General features: G+C 41.9%; 1 protein-coding gene across 5 annotated transcripts in view; it reads right to left on the bottom strand.

Annotated features, from left to right (window-relative positions):
- Positions 1-21713, bottom strand: part of ube2f (ubiquitin-conjugating enzyme E2F (putative)) — a 123648-nt gene that overhangs the window by 2546 nt on the left and 99389 nt on the right. For 4 of the 5 annotated variants that reach the window (XM_043693164.2, XM_087988817.1, XM_043693166.2 and 1 more), the window contains 3 exons: positions 20498-20568; positions 17834-17891; positions 975-1007 (listed from right to left, as the gene is read on the bottom strand). In XM_043693164.2, the coding sequence (XP_043549099.1) occupies positions 975-1007; positions 17834-17891; positions 20498-20568 (162 nt within the window). The remainder of the gene's footprint in view (positions 1-974; positions 1008-17833; positions 17892-20497; positions 20569-21713) is intronic. The other variant, XM_087988816.1, reaches the window with a different exon arrangement.

The raw sequence follows: 21713 nt of genomic DNA, 5'->3' as shown, positions 1-21713 counted from the left end.
GTAATTCCCTGGAGCTGAAAATGTGTTGCTGGAAAAGCGCAGCAGGTCAGGCAGCATCCAGGGAACAGGAGAATCGACGTTTCGGGCATAAGCCCTTCTGCAGGAATGAGGAAAGTTTGTCCAGCAGGCTAAGATAAAAGATAGGGAGGAGGGACTTGGGGGAGGGGTGTCGGAAATGTGATAGGTGGAAAGAGGTCAAGGTGAGGGTGATAGGTCAGACTGGGGTGGGGGCGGAGAGGTCGGGAAGAAGATTGCAGGTTAGGAAGGTGGTGCTGAATTCGATGGATTAGACTGAGACAAGGTGGGGGGAGGGGAAATGAGGAAACTGGTGAAATCCGAGTTCATCCCTTGTGGTTGGAGGGTTCCTAGGCGGAAGATGAGGCGCTCTTCCTCCAACCGTCGTTTTGTTGTGGTCTGGCGATGGAGGAGTCCAAAGACCTGCATATCCTTGGTGGAGTGGGAGGGGGAATTGAAATGTTGAGCCACAGGGTGGTTGGGTTGGTTGGTCCGGGTGTCCCAGAGGTGTTCTCTGAAATGCTCCGCAAGTAGCCGGCCTGGCTCCCCAATATAGAGGAGGCCACATCGGGTGCAGAGGATGCAATAGATGATGTGTGTGGAGGTGCATTTTCAGCTCTGATCTTCAGCATCTGCAGACCTCACTTTCTCCATCTAATTCCCTGGAACCCCTCTATTAAATTACAACCTGTAACTCACTCATGGTGTCTTGTTATGCCACACAGGAATGTTACATGAATTACATTCTTAATGGTTTTAGGAGGGGCATTTAGTACCTCTTATTGTTGATTTAATTACAATATTTCATACTAGCTGCCACTTAATGGGTTAACAGTGTTTGAAATAAAAGAGATGACTTTCTGTTCTGCTACCCTTCCATGAATGATCCAAAGCAGAGCAAATCCTTGTTTAAAATTTTGTTTTAACTCAACATAATTTTGGTCTGCTTAGATACTTACAGTGAATAATGAATTCAATCCCCAGACCACATCCTGTGAGGAAAGAATACAGCAGGTTAATTACATTGTGATGTAACAACACAATGTTGGAGTACAGAATAGAAAAGAGAGTTAATGTACTTCACAGCTAAGCAGGTTTGCAACTATCTGAACATCTTTTTGGCTGTCTCCTTAAGCTTTCACCCCTGTATCTCAGGGAAACCTGTTCACAACTGCAAGTACTTCACTGAGAGATGTGTCCACCATCATGAATGCACTCTGCCAGCATGAAAATGAAAGTCACCTTGGTCCCAGGGGTCACTAGACCATGTGGGGAGGGGAGGAGGGGCTGGGGTCAGAGAGAGAGGAACAGAGAGAGAGAGAGGAGAACAGAGAGAGAGAGAGAGAGAGACATACACACACACAGACAGACAGAGCGACAGAGAAAGAGAGAGAGAGTCAGAGAGCGAATCAGAGAGAGAGCGCGAGTCAGAGAGACAGAGAGAGAGAGAGCTCGACAGCGAGAGCGTCAGAGAGAGAGAGCGCGCGAGAGAGAGGGGGAGGGGGGGGGGGGGAAAGAGAGAGAGCGCGAGAGAGAGACTGATACGGCTGATGCTGAGCTGAACCTGAATGGTGCTAAATACCCTGTCAATACAGAGACCATTTCAGGCTGCGACTTGTACATTGCTAAACAAAGTGTAAGCATGTGGGACAAGGGAACTAATTTTAATTGAGAAAAACCAATAACACAAGTCAGGATCAAATTACAGAGATCTTCAAACTAGCAATTCCATTTCTTTGCAATGCCTTCCAACTCTACAATTTCCTTATTCTTTCTCTTTCTCCAACCCTGGCCTCTTGTAGATCCTTCCATCATTTCGCCCCATCAATGCCAACAGTGCCTTCAGCTGCGTACACTTCCGCTTCTCAGAGTCCTTTCCCACCTTCCAATCCTCCTCTGTCTTCTTGAAACTAAACTCTGACCACCTCTCCTGATAAGTACAACATTGACTTGGGGGTCCAGATTTGTCTGATTATGCCCTTAGAGAAATTTGCAAGATGCTTCCTATGTTAATGGTACCCTGTGGATAGAAACCATTGCTGCTGTCAACAGCTAACTCTTTTTTTTAATAATCTAGAATTTTGTTCCCCGCTGTACATCACTTTTGCCACCATGGCCAGGGCAGCTGGTACTCAGGGCTAAGAGGGGACAAAGAAAAACCCAAATTTTTGTTCAAAAATTTGATGTATTCCCAACTGAGGTTAGTGCTGCTTTGGATTTGCTTCATCTTCCACTCCTTATCTTGGACACAATGATTAACTAATTCAATGTGATCAAACCTGGATGTTTAGCTCAGGACTTGATGACAGGGTCTCAGTGACTCATAGCACTATTGCTCCTGTTTTAAAGCATTGGATTATGGAGAAGAATGAACATTTCCTGTTTTTTAATCACACACTGCAAAGTAACTTGCTCAACACAAAGCAGAGCCAGCACTACTCTGAAACCAATTCATCCTTAATCACTGGAGCCGGGGTGCAAAGGAGAATGAGAGAAATGGAATGTGATAGGGCAGGAGAGATGATGGTAAAGATTGTGAGGACAAGCAAGAGGAGGAAGTGAGACAGAGTGTAAGAGATGGAAAGCAAAGGAGTAGGAGGATGAAGGAAAGGGTGACAAAGGGCAACATGAGAATCGGATATATGCACAGATTGCTGAAGTTCAGGTATGACATGCAAAGTGATGGTATGAGAAAGTTGATGGCTTGAAAAGTATGGTCATGTTCACTCATTTGAGCAGCAGGACAAGCAGTTCTTGTTTCTCAGGCTTTGGTCACTCTAAAACGTGGTTCCTCAGTTCACTGGAGGTCCAACACTTCAAACTGACTTTCAAACCAAGGGAGCATAAGCCAAAAGCAGTCCTAGCAAGTTAGCTGACTTCACCGATAATCGAAGGCTTAATAGCTTGCACATAATAACTTGCACTGATATGGCAAAATGCTCAAGAACTTCACCGAAGTATTTAATCAAAGTGTGATACTGAGCCAAAAATGAGATATTACGGCATCAGTCAAGAAAGTCAGTCTTGAGGAGCATCTTAAAAGGAGAGTTGTAGTAGTTTGGTGAGGAAATTCCAGAGTTTCGGGCCTGATGGCTGAATGGTGGAGGGATGAGAATTGAGCATGCTGAAGAAAAATTGGAGAGCACAGATGTCTTGGAGGGTTGTGGGACCATAAAAATATTTTGAAACAAGGTGAGATTTTTAATATAGAGGCACTGCTTATTCAGGAGACAATCATGAAGCACAGTCCTGATGGGTAAATAGGACTTGCTGTCTCACAGGTAACTTGCTGTGACACAGGTATTTTGGATTACATCAGAGGAAGATACAGGGGCGTAGGAGACAAGTTAAATGTGCATGGGAGTAGTCAAATCTAGAGGTAACAAGGGTAGCAGGAGTACTTCAGCAGCAGATGATCTCAAATTAACATATAATTATACACATCTCCTGAACATGATTCAGCCCCAGCCCCCAATTCCCTTTGCTATTTTCAGAAAAACTGCAAACACAACTAAAAGCAAACATAAAATGAATCAATTAGTTTCTGTACAAGCAATTTACACAGGCTTAGGAAGAATACAAAAGATGTACACTGCTATAGGTGGCACGGTGGCACAGTGGTTAGCACTGCTGCCTCACAGCACCAGAGACCCAGGTTCAATTCCCACCTCAGGTGACTGTGTGGAGTTTGCACATTCTCCCACTGTCTGTGTAGGTTTCCTTTGGGTGCTCCGGTTTCCTCCCACAGTCCAAAAATGTGCAAGTTAGGTGAATTGGCTATGCTAAATTGCCCGTAGTTTTAGGTGCAGGGGTAAATGTAGGGGAATGGGTCTGGGTGGGTGCGCTTTGGCGGGTCGGTGTGGACTTGTTGGGCCGAAGGGCCTGTTTCCACACTGTAAGTAATCTAATCAAATATACATGAATTATTTACCTGATTCATATTTTATACACCTCGTAAATATCATTTTAAGAACTGTGCACGTGATTATCACTGAAGTGCCACCTATACAATGTGAACATGGACAAAGTCCTAGTTTGTGTGGAGTTAACACACCTCTCCCCCGTCAAAGATGAAAAAGCCATTGATTGCAAATGTCATTTGCAAATGAGAATTACATAGATCTGCCCCAGATGGTACTTGTGTTCACATCACCCCAGGTAAACGTGGCCACATGTTCTGGAGATTCTGGTGGAGTCATGGCCAGTTTGTATCCGGTTTGCCCTAAATCAAACCATCTAGAGAAATATCTGACGGGAGACAGATGGGTGGTTAAAGAGTAGGATAATAAAAAAGGAGTAACCAAAGATGCAGAAGCACAGAATTGTTGTGGTTTCATATGCAAACATGAAAAATGATAATTACAAAGATAATGAAGCCAGTTATTATAGTGAGACAGGACGATGCAGCTTTGATAATTAGCTTTAGCCAGCAGAAATATCTTTTTTTAAGAGAACTGGCTAGAAGTAGAATTGCTCATTAGTTAATAATTACAGACATGGAAATTAATTGCAGTGTTTCGGCTCAATACCTAGGCTGCGATAATAAATAATAAGAGATTACCTGGAGACTTTGGAATAATTTGAAGGGATTGAGGGTGAGATTTTGTGAAGATTGTGACAATGCCAAGATTTTCTACAGAATCTGGGTGAACTGGCAGTGGTAATAAATAAAACCTAGGCAGAAGGTATTATGTTACACTTCTTGAAAAAAAACAGAGCAACTGCAGTTTTCTTCTGGAAGCTCACCATTACAGCGACAATGAGGTATGGAGTTTATTATTGTTTCTAACCCTACAATGTCCCAAGTGATGTTGTGGCAGCTAGCATGGTGCCCCAGTGAAGGTACAGCTGAGAGGAACCATTGTTAGCAGAATACAGTATCTGCAAGCCCTCCAGAGATTTTAAAACAATTCAAACATTTTCAACTTCTTAAGCAATTAATAATAACCACCTGAAACCTAAGGTGAATGCAAGAAATAAAAAACACATTACGTTTTGAGAAATACTTGACTTCCACTATGGAGATACCATTAATTCCATTGTTATGAAGAGGAGTACAAGGTGGTTTGATAAACTAGGGTTATTCAAGGTTTCACCCTTGACTTCTCTTAGCAAAAGTGCTTTAGACCTTATTAAGACAGCATTTGGGGTTATGCAAGGTGCTTGCCAAACATTTGCAGCTTGCATCAGTATGGAGCACAGCTTTAATACTGAATGTCAAAATAAATATACTTGAATCTTTATACCAGGTCTTTTCAGGCACACTCGGATGATCTTGACCAAACTAATGTGCAATGTGCTTATGAAGAAAGTTATTCCTCCACTGTTCAGGGGAGCATCTTAACTCGTCACATTTTAACAGATTCTGCAAAGCAGTCAGTTTTTGGAGACCTATTGGATTGTCACAAAGAGAGAGTCATTGATGGTATGTTTGCACCATTTATAAACTGAAAGGGCTTGATTTAGCTAATGTGCATTATGTAGTTGATGTAAAGAAGAATTTGGAACTCCAGTGTTGATTCCCAAAAGTTGCTAAAATTGGTCTTTCCTTTACCAATCATCAATGCACTGAAATGATTAACCACAAAGCAGAAACTGACTGTTGGCCTCATGTACATTGCTCCATTCAGTCAGGAGACAATAAGTTTGAAGACTGGAATAACTGCAACCCGGATACAGTTTAAAATGGAAATTGACATGACGTATAGCACCCAAAGTGTGCATATATGGATGATGCTTTTCCATATGGGCAGACAGCCTGAGGATTCTACGGTTCAAAAGGAACTCTTTTCAGAGTAGATTTTACATGATGCAACTGTAAAACTGTCTTACTAAATATTTTACAGTTTTTGAAAAAGAAAATCAAGTTATTGGAAGTGCTTGCTGTAGTGAGTGTACTGTACCTTTAAGAGAGTTAAAAGCGAGCAGAACTACCTGACAGCACCAAATGTTCTGAATAAGATACAATATCACAGGTGGTCCAGCAACCAGGGTAGTTGGCTGTCTGGAGACAAAAACAAATTTGAATTAGGCCAATCGGTTTAAATTATACCCCAAAAAACATAAGAAACTCGAATCAAGTTTGAAGTGAGTAAATTGACAAGATTAAACGCCAATGACAAAATCTGATGCTTTGGGGATAGAAGACCAGAAAAAATTGAACAGCTGCAGAGAACTGCCAAAAGACCAACAGATGCAGACTGCTAGTCAGAACTGTCTGAGAGGTACCTGTCGAAAGGAGGAGTTTGTACAGAGAAACTTAACATCGACCTGGAGAGCAAATCTGCAAAGAGAAGATTCGAAAGCTGGCTGGTTTTGAAATTTGAATTTTTCATAAAATCTTAAATCGGGGGTTTTATCGGAGTAGTATAATAGAAGGGAAAGTAAAAGATAGGTTAGAGGAAGGAGTTGCAAATAGTGGTTAGTTAATTATTCTCTGTTATACTTTAAGAAATAAAGTTGCTAATATTCACTCTAAGTAGTCCTTGGCCTCTCAAATGTTTACAGATTACTGCATGGGATAAATCTTGTGTTACTGGCTTAAATTAAGCAGGAGGTTTACCCCGTGATGTAACAGTTGGGGGGGTGTGTGGCCAGGATTTCAATGGTTTGGGTCTTGGTTTGTGATTTGAATCGGTTTAGACAGATTTGAATCGATTTGGGCGGGAAGAAAAATCCCAGTAGATTTAAACACTTGCAAGTTAGTGTCCTGGATCGTTAAATAAAATGTAGGTGAGACAATTTGTTTAATTTCAGTGACTTGTGGTTGAGTAAAAGTGACAGAAATGGCTCTTAAAATGCTAAAGACATTCTGGGATTTGAAGATGATTCTCAAATTTGCTAAGCTAGTTTAGAAGGAAAGAAAAAGGCAATATTTTTAGAATTAGCAAAGAAATTAGATTTGGGTTTAACCATGGACAAAAGTAAAGCTGAAATTGTCTGGGAATTACTCAAACACTTAGGTCTGTCAGAGGAAACAGACAAGTGCAGTAGAGGCAGAAAAACTTGAATTACAATTGAGGAAAATGGAGTTAGAAGATAAACAGAGAGAGGGAGAGAAAAAAATAAAGAGAAAGTGAGAGAGAAGTTTCTTAGCTGAGCAAAGGGAGAGAAGAAAGGAGAGACACAGAGAGAATTTGAATTTGAAGTTGTGACTTAGTCAGCAAAGTCAGGTTAACAGGATCTTGGGTTAATGTCACACAACAGGTGATCCCACTGCACCACACACACACACACACACACACACACACACCTACAGACCTATACACTCACGCAGACCCTCTCTCATATGCTCACACATACACTCCTACACTCTCAGCCACACAGACACCCTCTCACAGACTTATACCCCTTCACACACAAACACATACTCTCTCATACTCATACCCCACCGCGCTCGTGAGCGCACACACACAAGTTTGTGAGGTCAATTTGTATTTGCAGAATTACATTTTATTTTGCTCAAAAATCCATGATTTGGAGGTGGGTGCCAGTGTTGGACTGGAGTGTACAATGTTAAAAATCACATAGCACCAGGTTATAGTCCCACAGGTTTATTTGGAAGCAGTAGCTTTTGGAGCACTGCTCCTTCATTAGATGGTTGATAACCACCTGATGAAGGAGCAGCGCTCCAAAAGCTAGTACTCCCAAATAAACCTGTTAGACTATAACCTGGTGCTGAGAGATTTTTAAGCTTAAATCCACATAAGATTCTGTAAGTCCCTGTTTTAGATTAGAATCAGTCTGAACATTGGGGCACAGACAGTCTCACACAGGGCACTTCACACCTTCAGTGCATTACCTGGGTCAACATGGCACCTGTTGTTAAGTTCACTTGAGAATGTAACTTTAAAGAAGTTCCGGAATTTATATATAAAAGAACTGAAACCAACAGGCCCATTCTAAAAGATGACAGACTTAACAAACAATCCAGGTCTTTTTCAATATATAATTCCCATTACGTCACACTAAATTTTTTCTAAAAATTCTATATCTTACAATCTTATACTCCAAAATCACATGGTGAAGGAGCAGCACTCTGAAAGCTAGTGCTTCCAAACAAACCTGTTGGACTATAACCTGCTGTTGTGCGATTTTTAACGTTAAGGATGGAGATTAAAAGAGAAGGCAGTGATATATACAAACATGCCAAAACTCTGCCACATTTTTATGAGAAAGAGGTTGAAGCCTTCTTTAGTTCATTTGAAAAATTGGCTAGGCAGCTGGAGTGGTCTGATCATTATGGGTAATGCTAGTTCAGATTAAACTGGTAGGCAAAGCTTGAGGTATTTGCTGCGGTGTCAGATGAGGGGTCAAGAGATTTTGAGGAGGTTAAACAGGCTATTTTTAAGTGCTTATAGACAGTGGTTCAGAAATATGAAGGAACCAGGTCAGAGTTATGTTGAGTTCGAAAGAATTAAACAATCATTTTGATAGATGGGTGCGTGCTTTAAAAACAGATATCACCTTTGAGGCTCTACGAGAGATTATTTTGCTTCTGTGGGTAAGGTTTACTCAACGAACAGGGGAGCAGGGCAAGAATTTATAATTTTGAGAGATACAGGATTTAACCAGTCGCTGATAGTAAGGGATGAGCGAATATGCACTTTTTCTGATCTGTTACCAGACAGAGTGGTAATTTGTGGGATAGATGGACAGAAATTTAGTGTTCCCCTACGTAAGATCAGGTTGGAGTGTCAACTTAAGACTGAGGAAATTACAGTGGGAGTGATTGACAGAGTGTCAATTTCAGGAATTCAATTCGTTCTTGGGAATGATTTGACAGGATCCAAGGTGGGAGTGACACCCCTTGCTGTGGAGAAGCCAAAGGAAGACCAGGGAACAGAGGAGTTAAAACAGAAATATCCTGATATTTTCCCAGACTGTGTGGTAACCAAATCTCACTATCATAAGTCACAACATGAAGTGAAAAGTAAAGAGAAAGATGTAGGAGTTGAGGTTCAGTTAGCGGATGCCCTGTTTGATGTATTGGTGCAGGAAAAACCTGTACAGGCAGAGGGTCAGACAGAAGTGTTTAGTGCTGAAAGGCTCAGGGACTTGCGACAGTAAGACAAGACGAAATAAAGATATATGTGCGTATTCTGAAAAGGAGGCAGAGAATATTCAGGATGGTCATTATCCGAAAGATAAAATCCTAAAGCAGAAATGGAGACCACAGCAGGTTAATGCGGAGGAGAAATGGGCCAAAGTACACCAGACTGTCTTGCTGGTAGCATACAGACAGGTGGTGTTACGGGTAGCACATGAAATACCTGTAGGAGGTCACCTAAGGGTATAAAAGACTCAGGCTAAGGTACAAAATCATTTTTATTGGCCTGGATTGCACCAGGATGTGGATAACTTTTGCCAAACACGTCATACATGCCAAATGGTAGGTATGCCACAGGCAGTAATAAAACTTGCACCTTTGTTTCCAATTTCCACATTTGAAGAACTTTTCATGTGGGTTATAATCGATTGTGTAGGTCCCCTCATGAGAACTAAAAGTGGGAACCAATACTTGTTAACCATAATGGATGCGTCTTGACCTGCTGTGCTTTTCCAGCAACACACTCTCAACCATAATTGATGTGTCTACCAGATTTCCGGAAGCAATTCCACTATGGAGCATCAAGGCAAAAAAAGGTGGTAGAGGAGTTGGTAGCTTTCTTCACATGGTATGGGCTACCCAGAGAGATTCAGTCAGACCAAGGGTCAAATTTTACTGTAGGCTGTTTGAGGTGGTTATGGATAGCTTAGGTATACAGCACTTTAAATCCAGTGCGTATCATCCTAAATCCCAGGGAGCTTTAGAAAGGTGGCATCAGACCTTGAAGACCATGTTGAGAGCATACTGTCAATGTTACCCGAATGATTGGGATAAAAGTATCCCATTCGTATTGTTTGCCATTAGAGATGCAACAAATAAATCTACTCTGTTCACGCACTTTGAGTTAATATTCAGGCATGAAGTCAGAGATCCTTTGAAATTACTATTGACAGGACCAAAGTCAGAGATCTCACACTTAGATAATAATGTATCAGAGATGAGGGAAAGACTAAACAGAGTAGGTGAGTTCGCTAAACAGCACCTGGAGAGGGACGACGTGTTAGTACTGTTACTGGTGATAGGAGATGCCTTCAAAGCCAGGTTTAGTGGTCCCTATCAAATTGAGAAAAAGTTGAGTCAAGCGAACTATCCAGTAAAGATGCCAGATAGGGGGGAGAAAAGGTATTGGGTAGGTCATGTGAATATGTTGAAACCTTACAATACTAGAAAGAAAGAACTGGAGAAACAGGTGCTTTGATTCTTAGGACTCAGCGAATTCTATCGGAAGTTTGTTCCAAACTTCAGCAGTGTAGTGGCACCGTTAATCGATTTGGTGAAAAAGAACACAAAGTTTCAGTGGACAGAACAATGCTAGGAGGCATTCAACCATTTGAAATCAATATTAACCACCAAACCACTTTTAGCTACACCAAACATTTCAAAACAGGAGGGTTTACCCTGTGATGTGACAAAGTTCATCTGCCTTCTATCCATTTAAAGTTGGGTAAAATAGGATGGATACTCCAAATCCACATTCACATGGGAACTGCATTTTTGAATAAATCAGTCTACCTTTCTTGGAAAGATGAAGTCGACACACCTTCGAGACAGCCAGTGAAACTGCAGAATCACTGACAGAACAAGGAGGCAAATTCATTCAAACTAGGGTTTGATACAAGAGAGTTTTAAGGAGTTAGTTTCTATACCTACACCAGAATAGGCTGAGTGGAAATTTGATTTAGAATTTTATAAATTAGGCCGTTTGACAAAAGCAACAAATAGAGGTGAAGCTATTGCTGGTCTGACAAGTTACAATGCCTTAATTGCACCACCACAAATTAAAATAAAAACACAAGGTAAAATACATATGCGGCAAATCCTGGCAATAAAAGTCAGTCTAATAAACATTATAGATCAATACTTTTAAAGAGAATAGGTAAAAGGCCTGCATCTAAAAAGATTAAACTGACTTTTCTTTTTCACAGTATTTACTGAATTGCTCAGCATTTTCTGTAGTACTTCAAAAGTATGTGGGTAAGAATCTGTTTCAGGTGCAATTGGTGGCTGTACTCAAAATAATGTTGGTTTTCAGGATGGTTCTGTTTTGCTCAGGTTTCCACTCAACTCATTTGGCTATGTAAATTCTTCCATAAACTTGCATTAAATGGCAATATTTTCAATTTTGTTTTGAAGTAAAAATATTCCTTGAGATGCTTAAGAACAGTTGCCAGGTACAAATACAGAGCTGAAAGGTAGGAGTGAAATCAGTGAGGATACCCCCCCAGAGTTTAACAATTGACAAAATACGTTGGAAGAACTCGGTTAGACGGTCTTCTCAAAGAGCTGCGAACAGGGCAAGCAGGATGACGAGGTACGTTTTACTTATCAAACTCAATGACTAATTCATTATCTCCAAGTAACTTTACAGAAGCATTTACTAGTCAGTTTCTTAAAAACTTTGTTGGAAAAGGAGCATGTTGTTGATGTCTCAAAAATGCTTAATTTTCAAAGCCCCCTTAAAATCATAGAAATTCTACAGTGTGGAAGCAGGCCATTCAGCCTATCGAGTCCATACTAACCATCCTAAGAGCATCCTAACCAGACCCACCTCCCCACCCTATCCTTGTAACCTTGTACTTCCCATGGCTAACGCACCTAGCCTCCACATCCCTGGACAGTACGGGCAATTTAGCATGACCAATCCACCTAACCTGCACATCTTTGGATTGTGGGAGGAAACCAGAGCACACAGAGGAAACCCACACAGACACAAGGAGAATGTGCAAACTCCACACATACAGTCGCTTGAGACTGGAACTGAACCAGAGTCCTGGCGTTGAGAGTCACTATGCTACCCTGCTACTGTCCTGCTATTAGTGGAAGCCATGTTACTAATTCAATCATGAGCATTGAGATTTCTGGGTGGGACAGAATTTAGGCACTTTAAGAATAGCACAGAAGACTGCAAAAACATTATTTTTGATGGATGCAATTTGCATGTGCAAATTCCCCAATACTTGAATATATTATTTTGCATACTGATATGCAATAGGAACACCTCTCATAATAATGTTAGTATATATTACTGTCATACCAATAAGCAAACGGAATAAAAAGCTCATGAAGAGGCGGGAGTGATGGGTTCATGGAGCACTGAGTAGACAGGAGTGCGTGCACTGGTTAGGAGAGGTGGAAGTGACCATGTTTAGGACTAATGAGAGTTGGAAAGGATTACTTAAACTGAAAGTTTATGCAAGCTTATTAGCAGAAGATGTGATAAGGATTATTTCTCAACAAAGAAAAACTTTTAAAAGGGGTGAACTATTTCCCAATGATCCTATAAATTGCACATGCCAGCATCTGAAACAGAATGCGGTGTAGCTATTCCAAGCACTGGATCACATATCACAGCAGATGTTCCAATCTGTTTGGCCCACTTTGTATGAGTTGTTTGACATGCAATCTAATTGCAGCTCATTATGGCTCTGCTCCATGACAATTTGAAAAAGAAGTGAACAACCAGCCGCCCATGTGCTTTGCATCTGCTATGTGAAATCTTCCAGAACAGCAAAGACTACACTAGTATGCCAGCTCAGTGCAGAGCATAAATGTTCAAAAAAAAAATCACACAAGTTGATATTCGCTACTAAGCAATTTTTCGGACTGCACTGAGTTTACTGATGATAACAGTGGATAAACCATCGGTGTATTCAAGTGGTGTATAATATAGGCACTGTTCCTGTTTATGTTCCTGTTCCTGTGAATCCTCAGTAGGGAAGCTGCCAAAGTGACAAATTGTAGGAGAGGAAGACTCCAAGCAGAATTCCGGAGGTAACGATTCAGGAACAAGAAAAGCAGCAATTACAAATAGTCAAGCTACGATGGATAGGTAGGAGTGAAATCAGTGAGGATGACCCCACAGAGTTCAACAATTGACAAGGTACAATTGGAAGAACTTGGTTAGCCGGTCTTCTCAAAGGCTGCGAACAGGGCAAGCAGGATCTGAGGTACATTTTACTATCATACGAGTCACAGAGAATGTTATTTGTTGAATCAGACTTATTCAGTGCAGGAGCAGGGTTAGAAATCTGACTGTCGGGCAGCAGGAATAAAGCACAGATTTGGAAGGCAATGAATTGTTCAATGGCATGAGAGAGAAAAGGGAGGCTGGGAATTGGGTGACTGTCTTCATGGGCAGATGTTTTTAATTAAGGTACAGGCAGAATGTTCAAGAAGGACCCACAAACCTTTAGTTTGCAGGCATGGAAGTAGGAGTATAGGTGAGGAACCTATATAGTCAACAGATTAATGGTGGGTATTGGGTCTCAGATGAGATGAAGGTGGTGTGATTAGAAATGAGAGAAATCAGAGAAAGACATGATTTGGTGCTAGGTCAGGAAGGGAAGGTTTGAGTTAGCAGGATGGGCATGGTGTAGTTGAAAAGATGGTCTCATTCCTTGTGACAAAGATGTCCACTCTGTGCTCTCAGGACAGATTCAGGTTTCATGGGTTATTCACAAAGGTAAAAAACGCCATTTCACACCACACTACAGAAGTTCACATCCTAGCGCTAATATGGTTTTCATTTAATATGTCCAGCAGTGGGAATGGAAAATACAGAAACTGTAAGTGCCCATATTGAAAAGTTTATCATTTCATTTGCAATAGCAACTTTGATAGTGTGACTTGGTAACCCTAATAACACAGCTGCAGAAGGCATCAGAAGACTGTCTATAAAAGGCACAGGCAGTGAAAGACAATGAGTTTGCAGTGATGTTCAGGTCCATCCCCAAGGCATTTTATGCACTGCATATTTCTGTTATTTACGATCCAAGTTTAATAATTTATGGAGATATAAGAGTCATTGAAGCAGACTCTTCAGTCCAACTTGTCCGTGCCAACCAGATATCCTAAATTAATTTAGTTCAATTTGCCAGCACTTGGCCCATATCCCTCCAAACCCTTCTTATTCATATACCCATCCAGATGCCTTTTAAATTTTGTAGTTGTAACAGCCTCCACTGCCTTTTCTGGCAGCTCATTCCATACACGCACCATCCTCTGCACAAAAACATTGCCCCTTAAGTCCCTTTAAATCTTTTTACTCTCACCTTAAATCTCTGCCCTTTAGCTTTGGACTCCCACGCCCCAGGGGAAAAGACCTTGTCTATTTACTCTATCCATGTCCCTAATGATTTTTATAAATCTCTATAAGGTCACCCTTCAGCTTCTGACGTTCCAGGGAAAACAGCCCCAGCGTATTCGGCCTCTTAGTATAGCTCAAACCTTCCAATCCTCGTAACTCTTTTCTCAACCCTTTCAAGTTTCACAACATCCTTCCTATAGTAGGGAGACCAGAATTGAATGCAGCATTTCAAAAGTAGCCTAACTCCAAAGTCCTGTACAGTGCAACATGACCTCCTAACAACTATACTTACTGCACTGACCAGTAAAGGCAAGCATATCAAACACATTCACTATCCTATCTCCCTTTGACTCCACTTTCAACGAACTATATTCCTGCACTACAAGGTCTCTGTTCAGCAACACATTTCAGGACCTTACCATCAAGTGTACAAGTCCTGCTCAGATTTGCCTTTCCAAAATGCAGCATCTCACATTTATCTAAATTAAATTCCATCTGCCAATTTTCAGCCCATTGGCCCACCTGATCAAGATTCTGTTCTACTCAGGTGACCTTCTTCACTATCCACAACACCTCCAATTTTGGTGTCATCTGCAAACTTACTAACTATATCTCCTATGTTCACATTCAATCATTTATATAAATGACGAAAAGTAGTGGACCCAGCACCAAATCTTGCTGCACACCGCCAAAGGCGGCTAGTCTAAAAAGCAAACCTCCACCACCAACCTCTGTCTTCTACCTTTGAGCTGGCTGTGTATCCAGATGGCTAGTTAACTGTATATTCTATATTGTTAACCAGTCTAGCATGAGGAACCTTGTCAAATGCCTTACTGAAGTCCATGTAGATCACATCTACCACTGCCCTCATCAATCGTCTTTGTTACTTCTTCAAAAAACTCAATCAAGTTAGAGAGATTATTTTCCATATACAAAGCCATATTGACTATCCCTAATTAGTCCTTGCCTTTCCAAATACATGTATATTTCATTTACCTCAAGAGTGGGGTGCTGGAAAAGCACAGGTCAGGCAGCATCGGAGGAGCAGCGAATCAACGTTTCAGGCATAAGCCCTTCAAGAGTAAGGCTTGTGGGCCGGGGGGCTGAGAGATAAGTGGGAGGCGGGTGGGGTTGTGGGGAAGGTAGCTCCAAGCAAAGGCCTCCAAGCCCTCAGTTTCTTCCTCTCACGCCGTCCCAACTAGTACCCTTCCACTGACACCCCCATCCGCCTGGCTGAACTGGTCCTCACCCTTAACAACTTCTCCTTCTAGTCCGCCCAATTCCTTCAAACCAAAGGGGTAGCCATGGGCATCCGCATGGGACTCAGCTATGCCTGCCTCTTTGTCGGGTATGTGGAACAGTTCAACTTCCGCAGTTACACTAACACCCCCCCCCCACCTGTTCCTCCACTACATTGATAACAGCATCGGTGCTACCTCATGCTCCCACGAGGAGGTTGCCACTTCATCAATTTCACCAACACCTTTCACCCCGACCTCAAATTCACCTGGACCACCTTGGACACCTCCCTCCCCTTCCTGGACATCTCCATCTCCATCTCCATCTCCATCTCCATCTCCATCTCCATCTCCATCTCCATCTCCATCTCCATCTCCATCTCCATCTCCATCTCCATCTCCATCTCCATCTCCATCTCCATCTCCGGCGACGATTAACCACAGACATACTACAAGCCCACCTACTCCCACAGCTACCTGGACTACACCTCCTCCCACCCACCTCCTGTAAAAACGTCATGCCTTATTCCCAATTCCTCCGCATACACTGCATCTGTGCCCAGGATAACTAATTCCACCTTAGAAAATGCCAGATGGCTTCCTTCTTCCAAGATCGCAATTTCCCCTCCCACGTGGTCAACGATGCCCTCCAGCGTATCTCCTCCGCTTTCCACACTTCTGCCCTTGAAACACACCTCTCCCAATGCCACAAGGATAGAACCCCCCATTGATCCTCACCTTCCACCCCATCAACCTCTATAGACATCGCATCATCCCCTTCCACTTCCGACACCTACAAATGGACCCCACCACCAGACATATTTTTCCCTCCCCGCCCCCATCAGCTTTCCAGAGACCATTCACTTTGTGATTCCCTCGTCAGATCCATGTCCCCCACCCCCGCACCAGCCCACACTCCACTCCCAGCACTTTCCCCTGCCACCACTGGAAGTGCAAAACTTGCACCCACACCACTCTCCTCATCTCCGTTCAAGGCTCCAAAGGATCCTTCAACATCTGACAGAAAGTTACCTGTATTTCCACCAATTTCACCTACTGTGGTCTGCTCTATATTGAGGAGACAGGATGCCTACTTGGGGATCATTTCAGAGAACATCTCTGGGACACCCACACCAACCAAACCCACTGCCCTGTGGCTGAACACTTCAACTTCCCCTCCCACTCAGTCAAGGACATGCAGGTCCTGGGCCTCCTCCATCGCCAAACATTAACCACCCGATGCCTGGAGGAAGAACGCTTCATATTCTGCCTTGGGACCCTGCAACCGCACTGGATCAATGTGGATTTCACTAGTTTCCTCATTTCCCTTCCTCCCGCCACATTATCCCACTCTCCGTCCCAGCACCGTCCTCCTGACCTGTCTATCACCTTTCTCATCTATCTGCTCCACCCTCCTCTCCAACCTATCACCTTCTCCCTCACCTTCATCTACCTACCGCATTCTCAGCTACCTTTCCCACAACCTCTACCTCCTCCCATTTATCTCTCAGCCCCAGCCTACAAGCCTCATTCCTGATGAAGGGCTTATGCCCGAAACAGATTCTCCTGCTCCTCGGATGCTGTCTGACTTGCTGTGCTTTTCCAGCGCCACATTCGCAACTCTGATCTCCAGCATCTGCAGTCCTCACTTTCTCCTATTTCATTTACCTGCCTAAACTTAATTTTGTAAATTTTAAGCAGCATTCACTATTCTTTGATCTCTCCATTTCGCTCTCAATGGCCAATATGACAGGCTGCAGTTGGTTTCTTCACTGGATCAATGACTATGGCTGATTCCACTCAACCTCTCCCACAAGTCCAATATTACCCCTCTTGCACTGAGATTTTTATTTTGCTTTGTCCCACATTCTATCCAGCATTACTGTGGCTTTTACTTTAGTTTAACCTCTTACACATGAAACTTTGTCAGAAATGTCAAAGTGGTTTATTGAGCAATAGGATTCACTCTAATCTCAGTTGATGCTGCTGTCTAGGTTTTAGTCCAGGATGGAATAGATTCCATCTGGTGGGAGACCACTAGGCCAGTTATATTCCGGGTGAGAGATGCAATTTATTTTGGAAGGGAGTGGGCTTGCTGCTTATAATTCTGTGCAGCTCATTGATGCCCAATTCTGTAATCCTGGTGCTAGACCTACTGCAAATATTTCTCACGAAGTCTGCTTCAAAATCCCAGACAGGTGCTCTTTGAGATGGCAGCATTAAGGGTAACAGAGATAGCATGGAAACCACACAGCAATCTAATGTTATTTTTATTACTGAATACTCAAAGCACATCGAGCTGTTCAATCTTCTGATATTTCACAGGACAGGAAGGGAAAGAGAGAGGGAAGAGAATTTTTATTTTTATTTTCTGAAAGGAATTACCTTTAGAGTTCTGGTTGGAGCCCAGCCTGTGCCATCAATAGAGTGTTCCCTCAGCAAGCTGTAAAACACAAGATAGGATTGCAGAAGACAGGGCAGTAATGGTGATTCACCACTAATGGTGAGATTGCCAACATAAAAAACTCTGAAAATGACTGACCATATTGAAGTTTTGCCTTGAAACAGTTAGTTACACATCCCAATGATTAAACTTGTTTTCCAAACATTTGGTAAAGAAGCCTCAATGCATCCTTTAAGTTTATTACTGTATAATTTATCTAGCTTTACTTTTTCAAAACTGTCTCTGAAATTTGGATTTGGTAATACTACTTATACCAGATTCACCATTTGATAGTTGGGTTATCTACCCAGTCAGACTGTAGGCACCCAGAACAGATTTGACGTGCAAGGCAACCTCGATTATTCGAACGATATAGGCAGGGAGTATTTTGTTCGGATGATAATCGAATGTTCGGATAATCGAGTCTTTAGATAACCCAGTTTAGCCAAGCATCGGGACCTCGAGATTTTGTTCGGATAATCAGACATTCGGATAACCGGAGGTTGTTCTGTACACATTTTGGACTACATGTATTTCAAATGTACTCTGGACACAATTGTATATGCCCAAATCTCTTTGGTCACCTTTAGCCAATGATATGCTTTATTTGCACAACTTAAAAACAGATAGTGCCAATTGTCCTGTATCATTCCTCAGTAGTCCCATGTTTATTCTTCAACCAACATTACTAAAACAATTGAATTGGTTGTTTATCTCAATGCACTTGTGGGAGCATGCTGTGTCCAAATTAGCTGTCCTATTTCTTACATTGCAAAAAAGACAGGAGGATGTAAGAAAATAAAACATAGGAACTGGAACAACAGAAAGCAATTCACCCCCTCAAACTACTTCATCATACAGTAAAATCATTCCTGTATTGAATCATAGCATCCCTACAGTATGGAAACAGGTCATTTAGCCCAAATCCACACCAACTGCCCGAAGAGTATCCCACCCAGACCCTTCCCCATTCTATTACTCTAAATTTCCCCTGACTAATGCATCTAACCTACACATCCCTGAACACAGTGGGCAATTTGCCATAACCAATTCATCTAGCCTGCACATCTTTAGACTAAGGGAAGAAACTAGCGTACCTGGAGGAAACCCATGCAGATACTAAGAGAACATGCAAACTTCACACATACACAGTCACCAGAGGCTGGAATGGAGCCCTGGTCCCTGGCGCTGTGAGGCAGCAGTGCTAACAACTCAGCCACCATTAAAAAAATATGACTTTAACACCACTTTCTTGGCAGCCCTCTATAATATTTCACTCCCTTGCACATTAAAATTGTGTCTTAACTTTGGATTTATTCAATGACCTGACCTCCACTATTCTTTAGGATTAGAGGCAATTGAAATGCATAATACTCCAAATAACATGGTAAGAAATCAGCAGTGCGAATACTTAAGACCATAAGATGTAGGAGCAGTGGGCTACTTTGCCCATTGACTCTGCTCAACCATTCAACGTGATCATGACAGATCTGATAATCCTCAACTCCACTTTTCCCCATAACCCTTGATTCCATTACGGATTACAGATTTTGCCCCAGCCTTGAATATACTTAATGGCCCAGCCTCAGCAACTATCTGTAGTAAAGAATTCCAAAGTTTCATTACCGTCAGAAAAAAAACCCTTATCTCAGTCTTTAATGGGTGATCCTTATTCTAAGATTATGCTGTCTGGTCTGATACTCTTCCATAATGGGCAACAACATTTTTGCATCTACCCTATCAAGGATAACTTTCAATAAGGTCTCCTCACATTCTTTTAAACTCCAATGAGTACAGCCCAATCTACTTAATCTCTCCTCAGAAGAAAATTCCTCCATAGTTGGAATCAATCTAGTAAACCTTCTCTCGACTATCTCCAATGCCAGTACAGAACTATTTAGTTTCAATGATCTTAATCAGAAAGATTTAACATCAATTAAAGAAAACTGGAAGTGTTCAAAACTTCCATTCATACTTTGAACACTCACCAGATGGTGCCGAGCACTGCATTGTTTTTTATGGCAAAGAAGGCCTTTCCAACCCAAAGCATTAGAAACTTGAAGCATTAACCATCATCCTCTCTCGAAACACTGGTGTTCAAACTAGTGACAGTGAATCAATCTAACAGCCTTTGACAGCTGCCAGCATCAAGAAAAATACTGGGCTGAATCTGAATGGGTTCTAGAAGCCTCCCTGCTCCTAGTAGAAACATCTGTCCATATTCTTGATGGCTGTCCCACAGTAATGTAATGCTGCAAGCAGTGTTAATTAAGACGAGACACATGTCCCTTTCTTGGCAGGAAATCCTGTCTCAGACAGTTGCCAGTTAATTGGACTGGGTGGCAGTTCTGTAGCCCCATCAGCATCACTAGGAGTATATAGGCATAAGGGAGTCTCAGTGAAGTGCTGAGGAGAGGTGGAAGAAAGTTCTGGAAGCATCAGTGGAGATTAGAATCAGAGTTAACGTTTTGAGTTGAATATCAGAGTAGCCACCCAGAAATGTTATCAGAAGATCACACATTAGATTTATAAGCCATCTCCAAACATATGCCTTAAATGCAACCTGTTTTAATCAATCAATCAAAACTTGAGAACAAATGCAATACCTTAAACAGATTTCGCCAGTCTCAGTAATATTGGGGTGCCAAATTCTGGTCAAACATTTCACTTTGGGAGGCTGCAGAGAGGAAAATAATGTTAGTTTCAAGCTCCTTTTTGACAGGTTGAATAACAGTCTGCTACAATCATGAAGAAGTCAAAGCAGAATATAATTTAGCAAAAAAGGGGAAGTGGTGTGTTATATTGACAAAATAATTAAGAAAACATCAGTTAAACTCCCCAAAAGAAATGTGGTTTTATTGACAGAAGAAAATAGGCAAACTGTGAATAAAGCTTCAAGGGCACAAGAACTAGTTAGAAAAACCAATCAATATGCCAGCATGTGTTTCCCAACATATTCAGAAGTATTTTGCTCAGCAGAAATTACAGCATCCGATGCAGAAACTTATTCCAATTTACAATCCATCTAGTACACATGAAATGAGGATTTTAACAACACTGTAAAGAGTGACAGTTTGAGATCAATAATAAAGCTATAAGCTTGTTAAATGCTGAACACAGGTTGTGGTGCAAGCCTCTCACAAGCTGAATAAGATGCCATTCTTTAACAAGTATATTTCCTACCAGCTGAGAAAGGACAATTGTGTAGCAGATCCCCAGTACTGATGAAAGAAAAATAGCATCCTCCAGCACAGATAAACAGGAAAGTTTCTACCATTTAGTATTCCTCACACGGTCTTCTGTTTCCACCCATCACCAGGGACTTGATTTACTGAAGGCAGTCTGGGCTGCACTTTGTGATCAGAGCAAGGAGCCCAGTTTAATCAGAGGATTATACTGGGAGTTAATAGCTTCACTACAACAGTCCTAGAAATAGCACATATTCACTGAAGGCGAATGAGCTGTCAGCAAAGGCAGGAGCACAATTCCATTTCGTCTGAATATACTAAAACAGAAACTAGCATTGACAAGCGTCAAAAAGAAAGGCTGAGGGCATTTTTGCTAGATTCACCAGCACTAATCTAAAGCGAAGTCATGGACTCACTTGCAGACAGCCTCCATATTACAATCAGTGGATTGCAGAAAAATAATTGAAAAAAACTCTTAGGCCAAATGGGAAAAGGTGAGGATGAGGGACCAGCTAATTTGTTTTTACAGAGGACCATCACAGACAAAGTACTAAGTGGCCTCATTCTGAGCCGTAACCCTTCTACAATTCTATCAGTATCAAAGAAGCTAGTCCTGGGAGCAATTCGGGCAGCT

The sequence above is a fragment of the Chiloscyllium plagiosum genome, unplaced genomic scaffold, assembly GCF_037043375.1.
Source record: "Chiloscyllium plagiosum isolate Xiang-an unplaced genomic scaffold, Cpla_swu_hap1 HiC_scaffold_7, whole genome shotgun sequence".
NCBI lineage: Eukaryota > Metazoa > Chordata > Chondrichthyes > Orectolobiformes > Hemiscylliidae > Chiloscyllium > Chiloscyllium plagiosum.
Note: the sequence above shows the minus strand (reverse complement) of the source record. Positions and strands in the feature narration are given on the sequence as shown.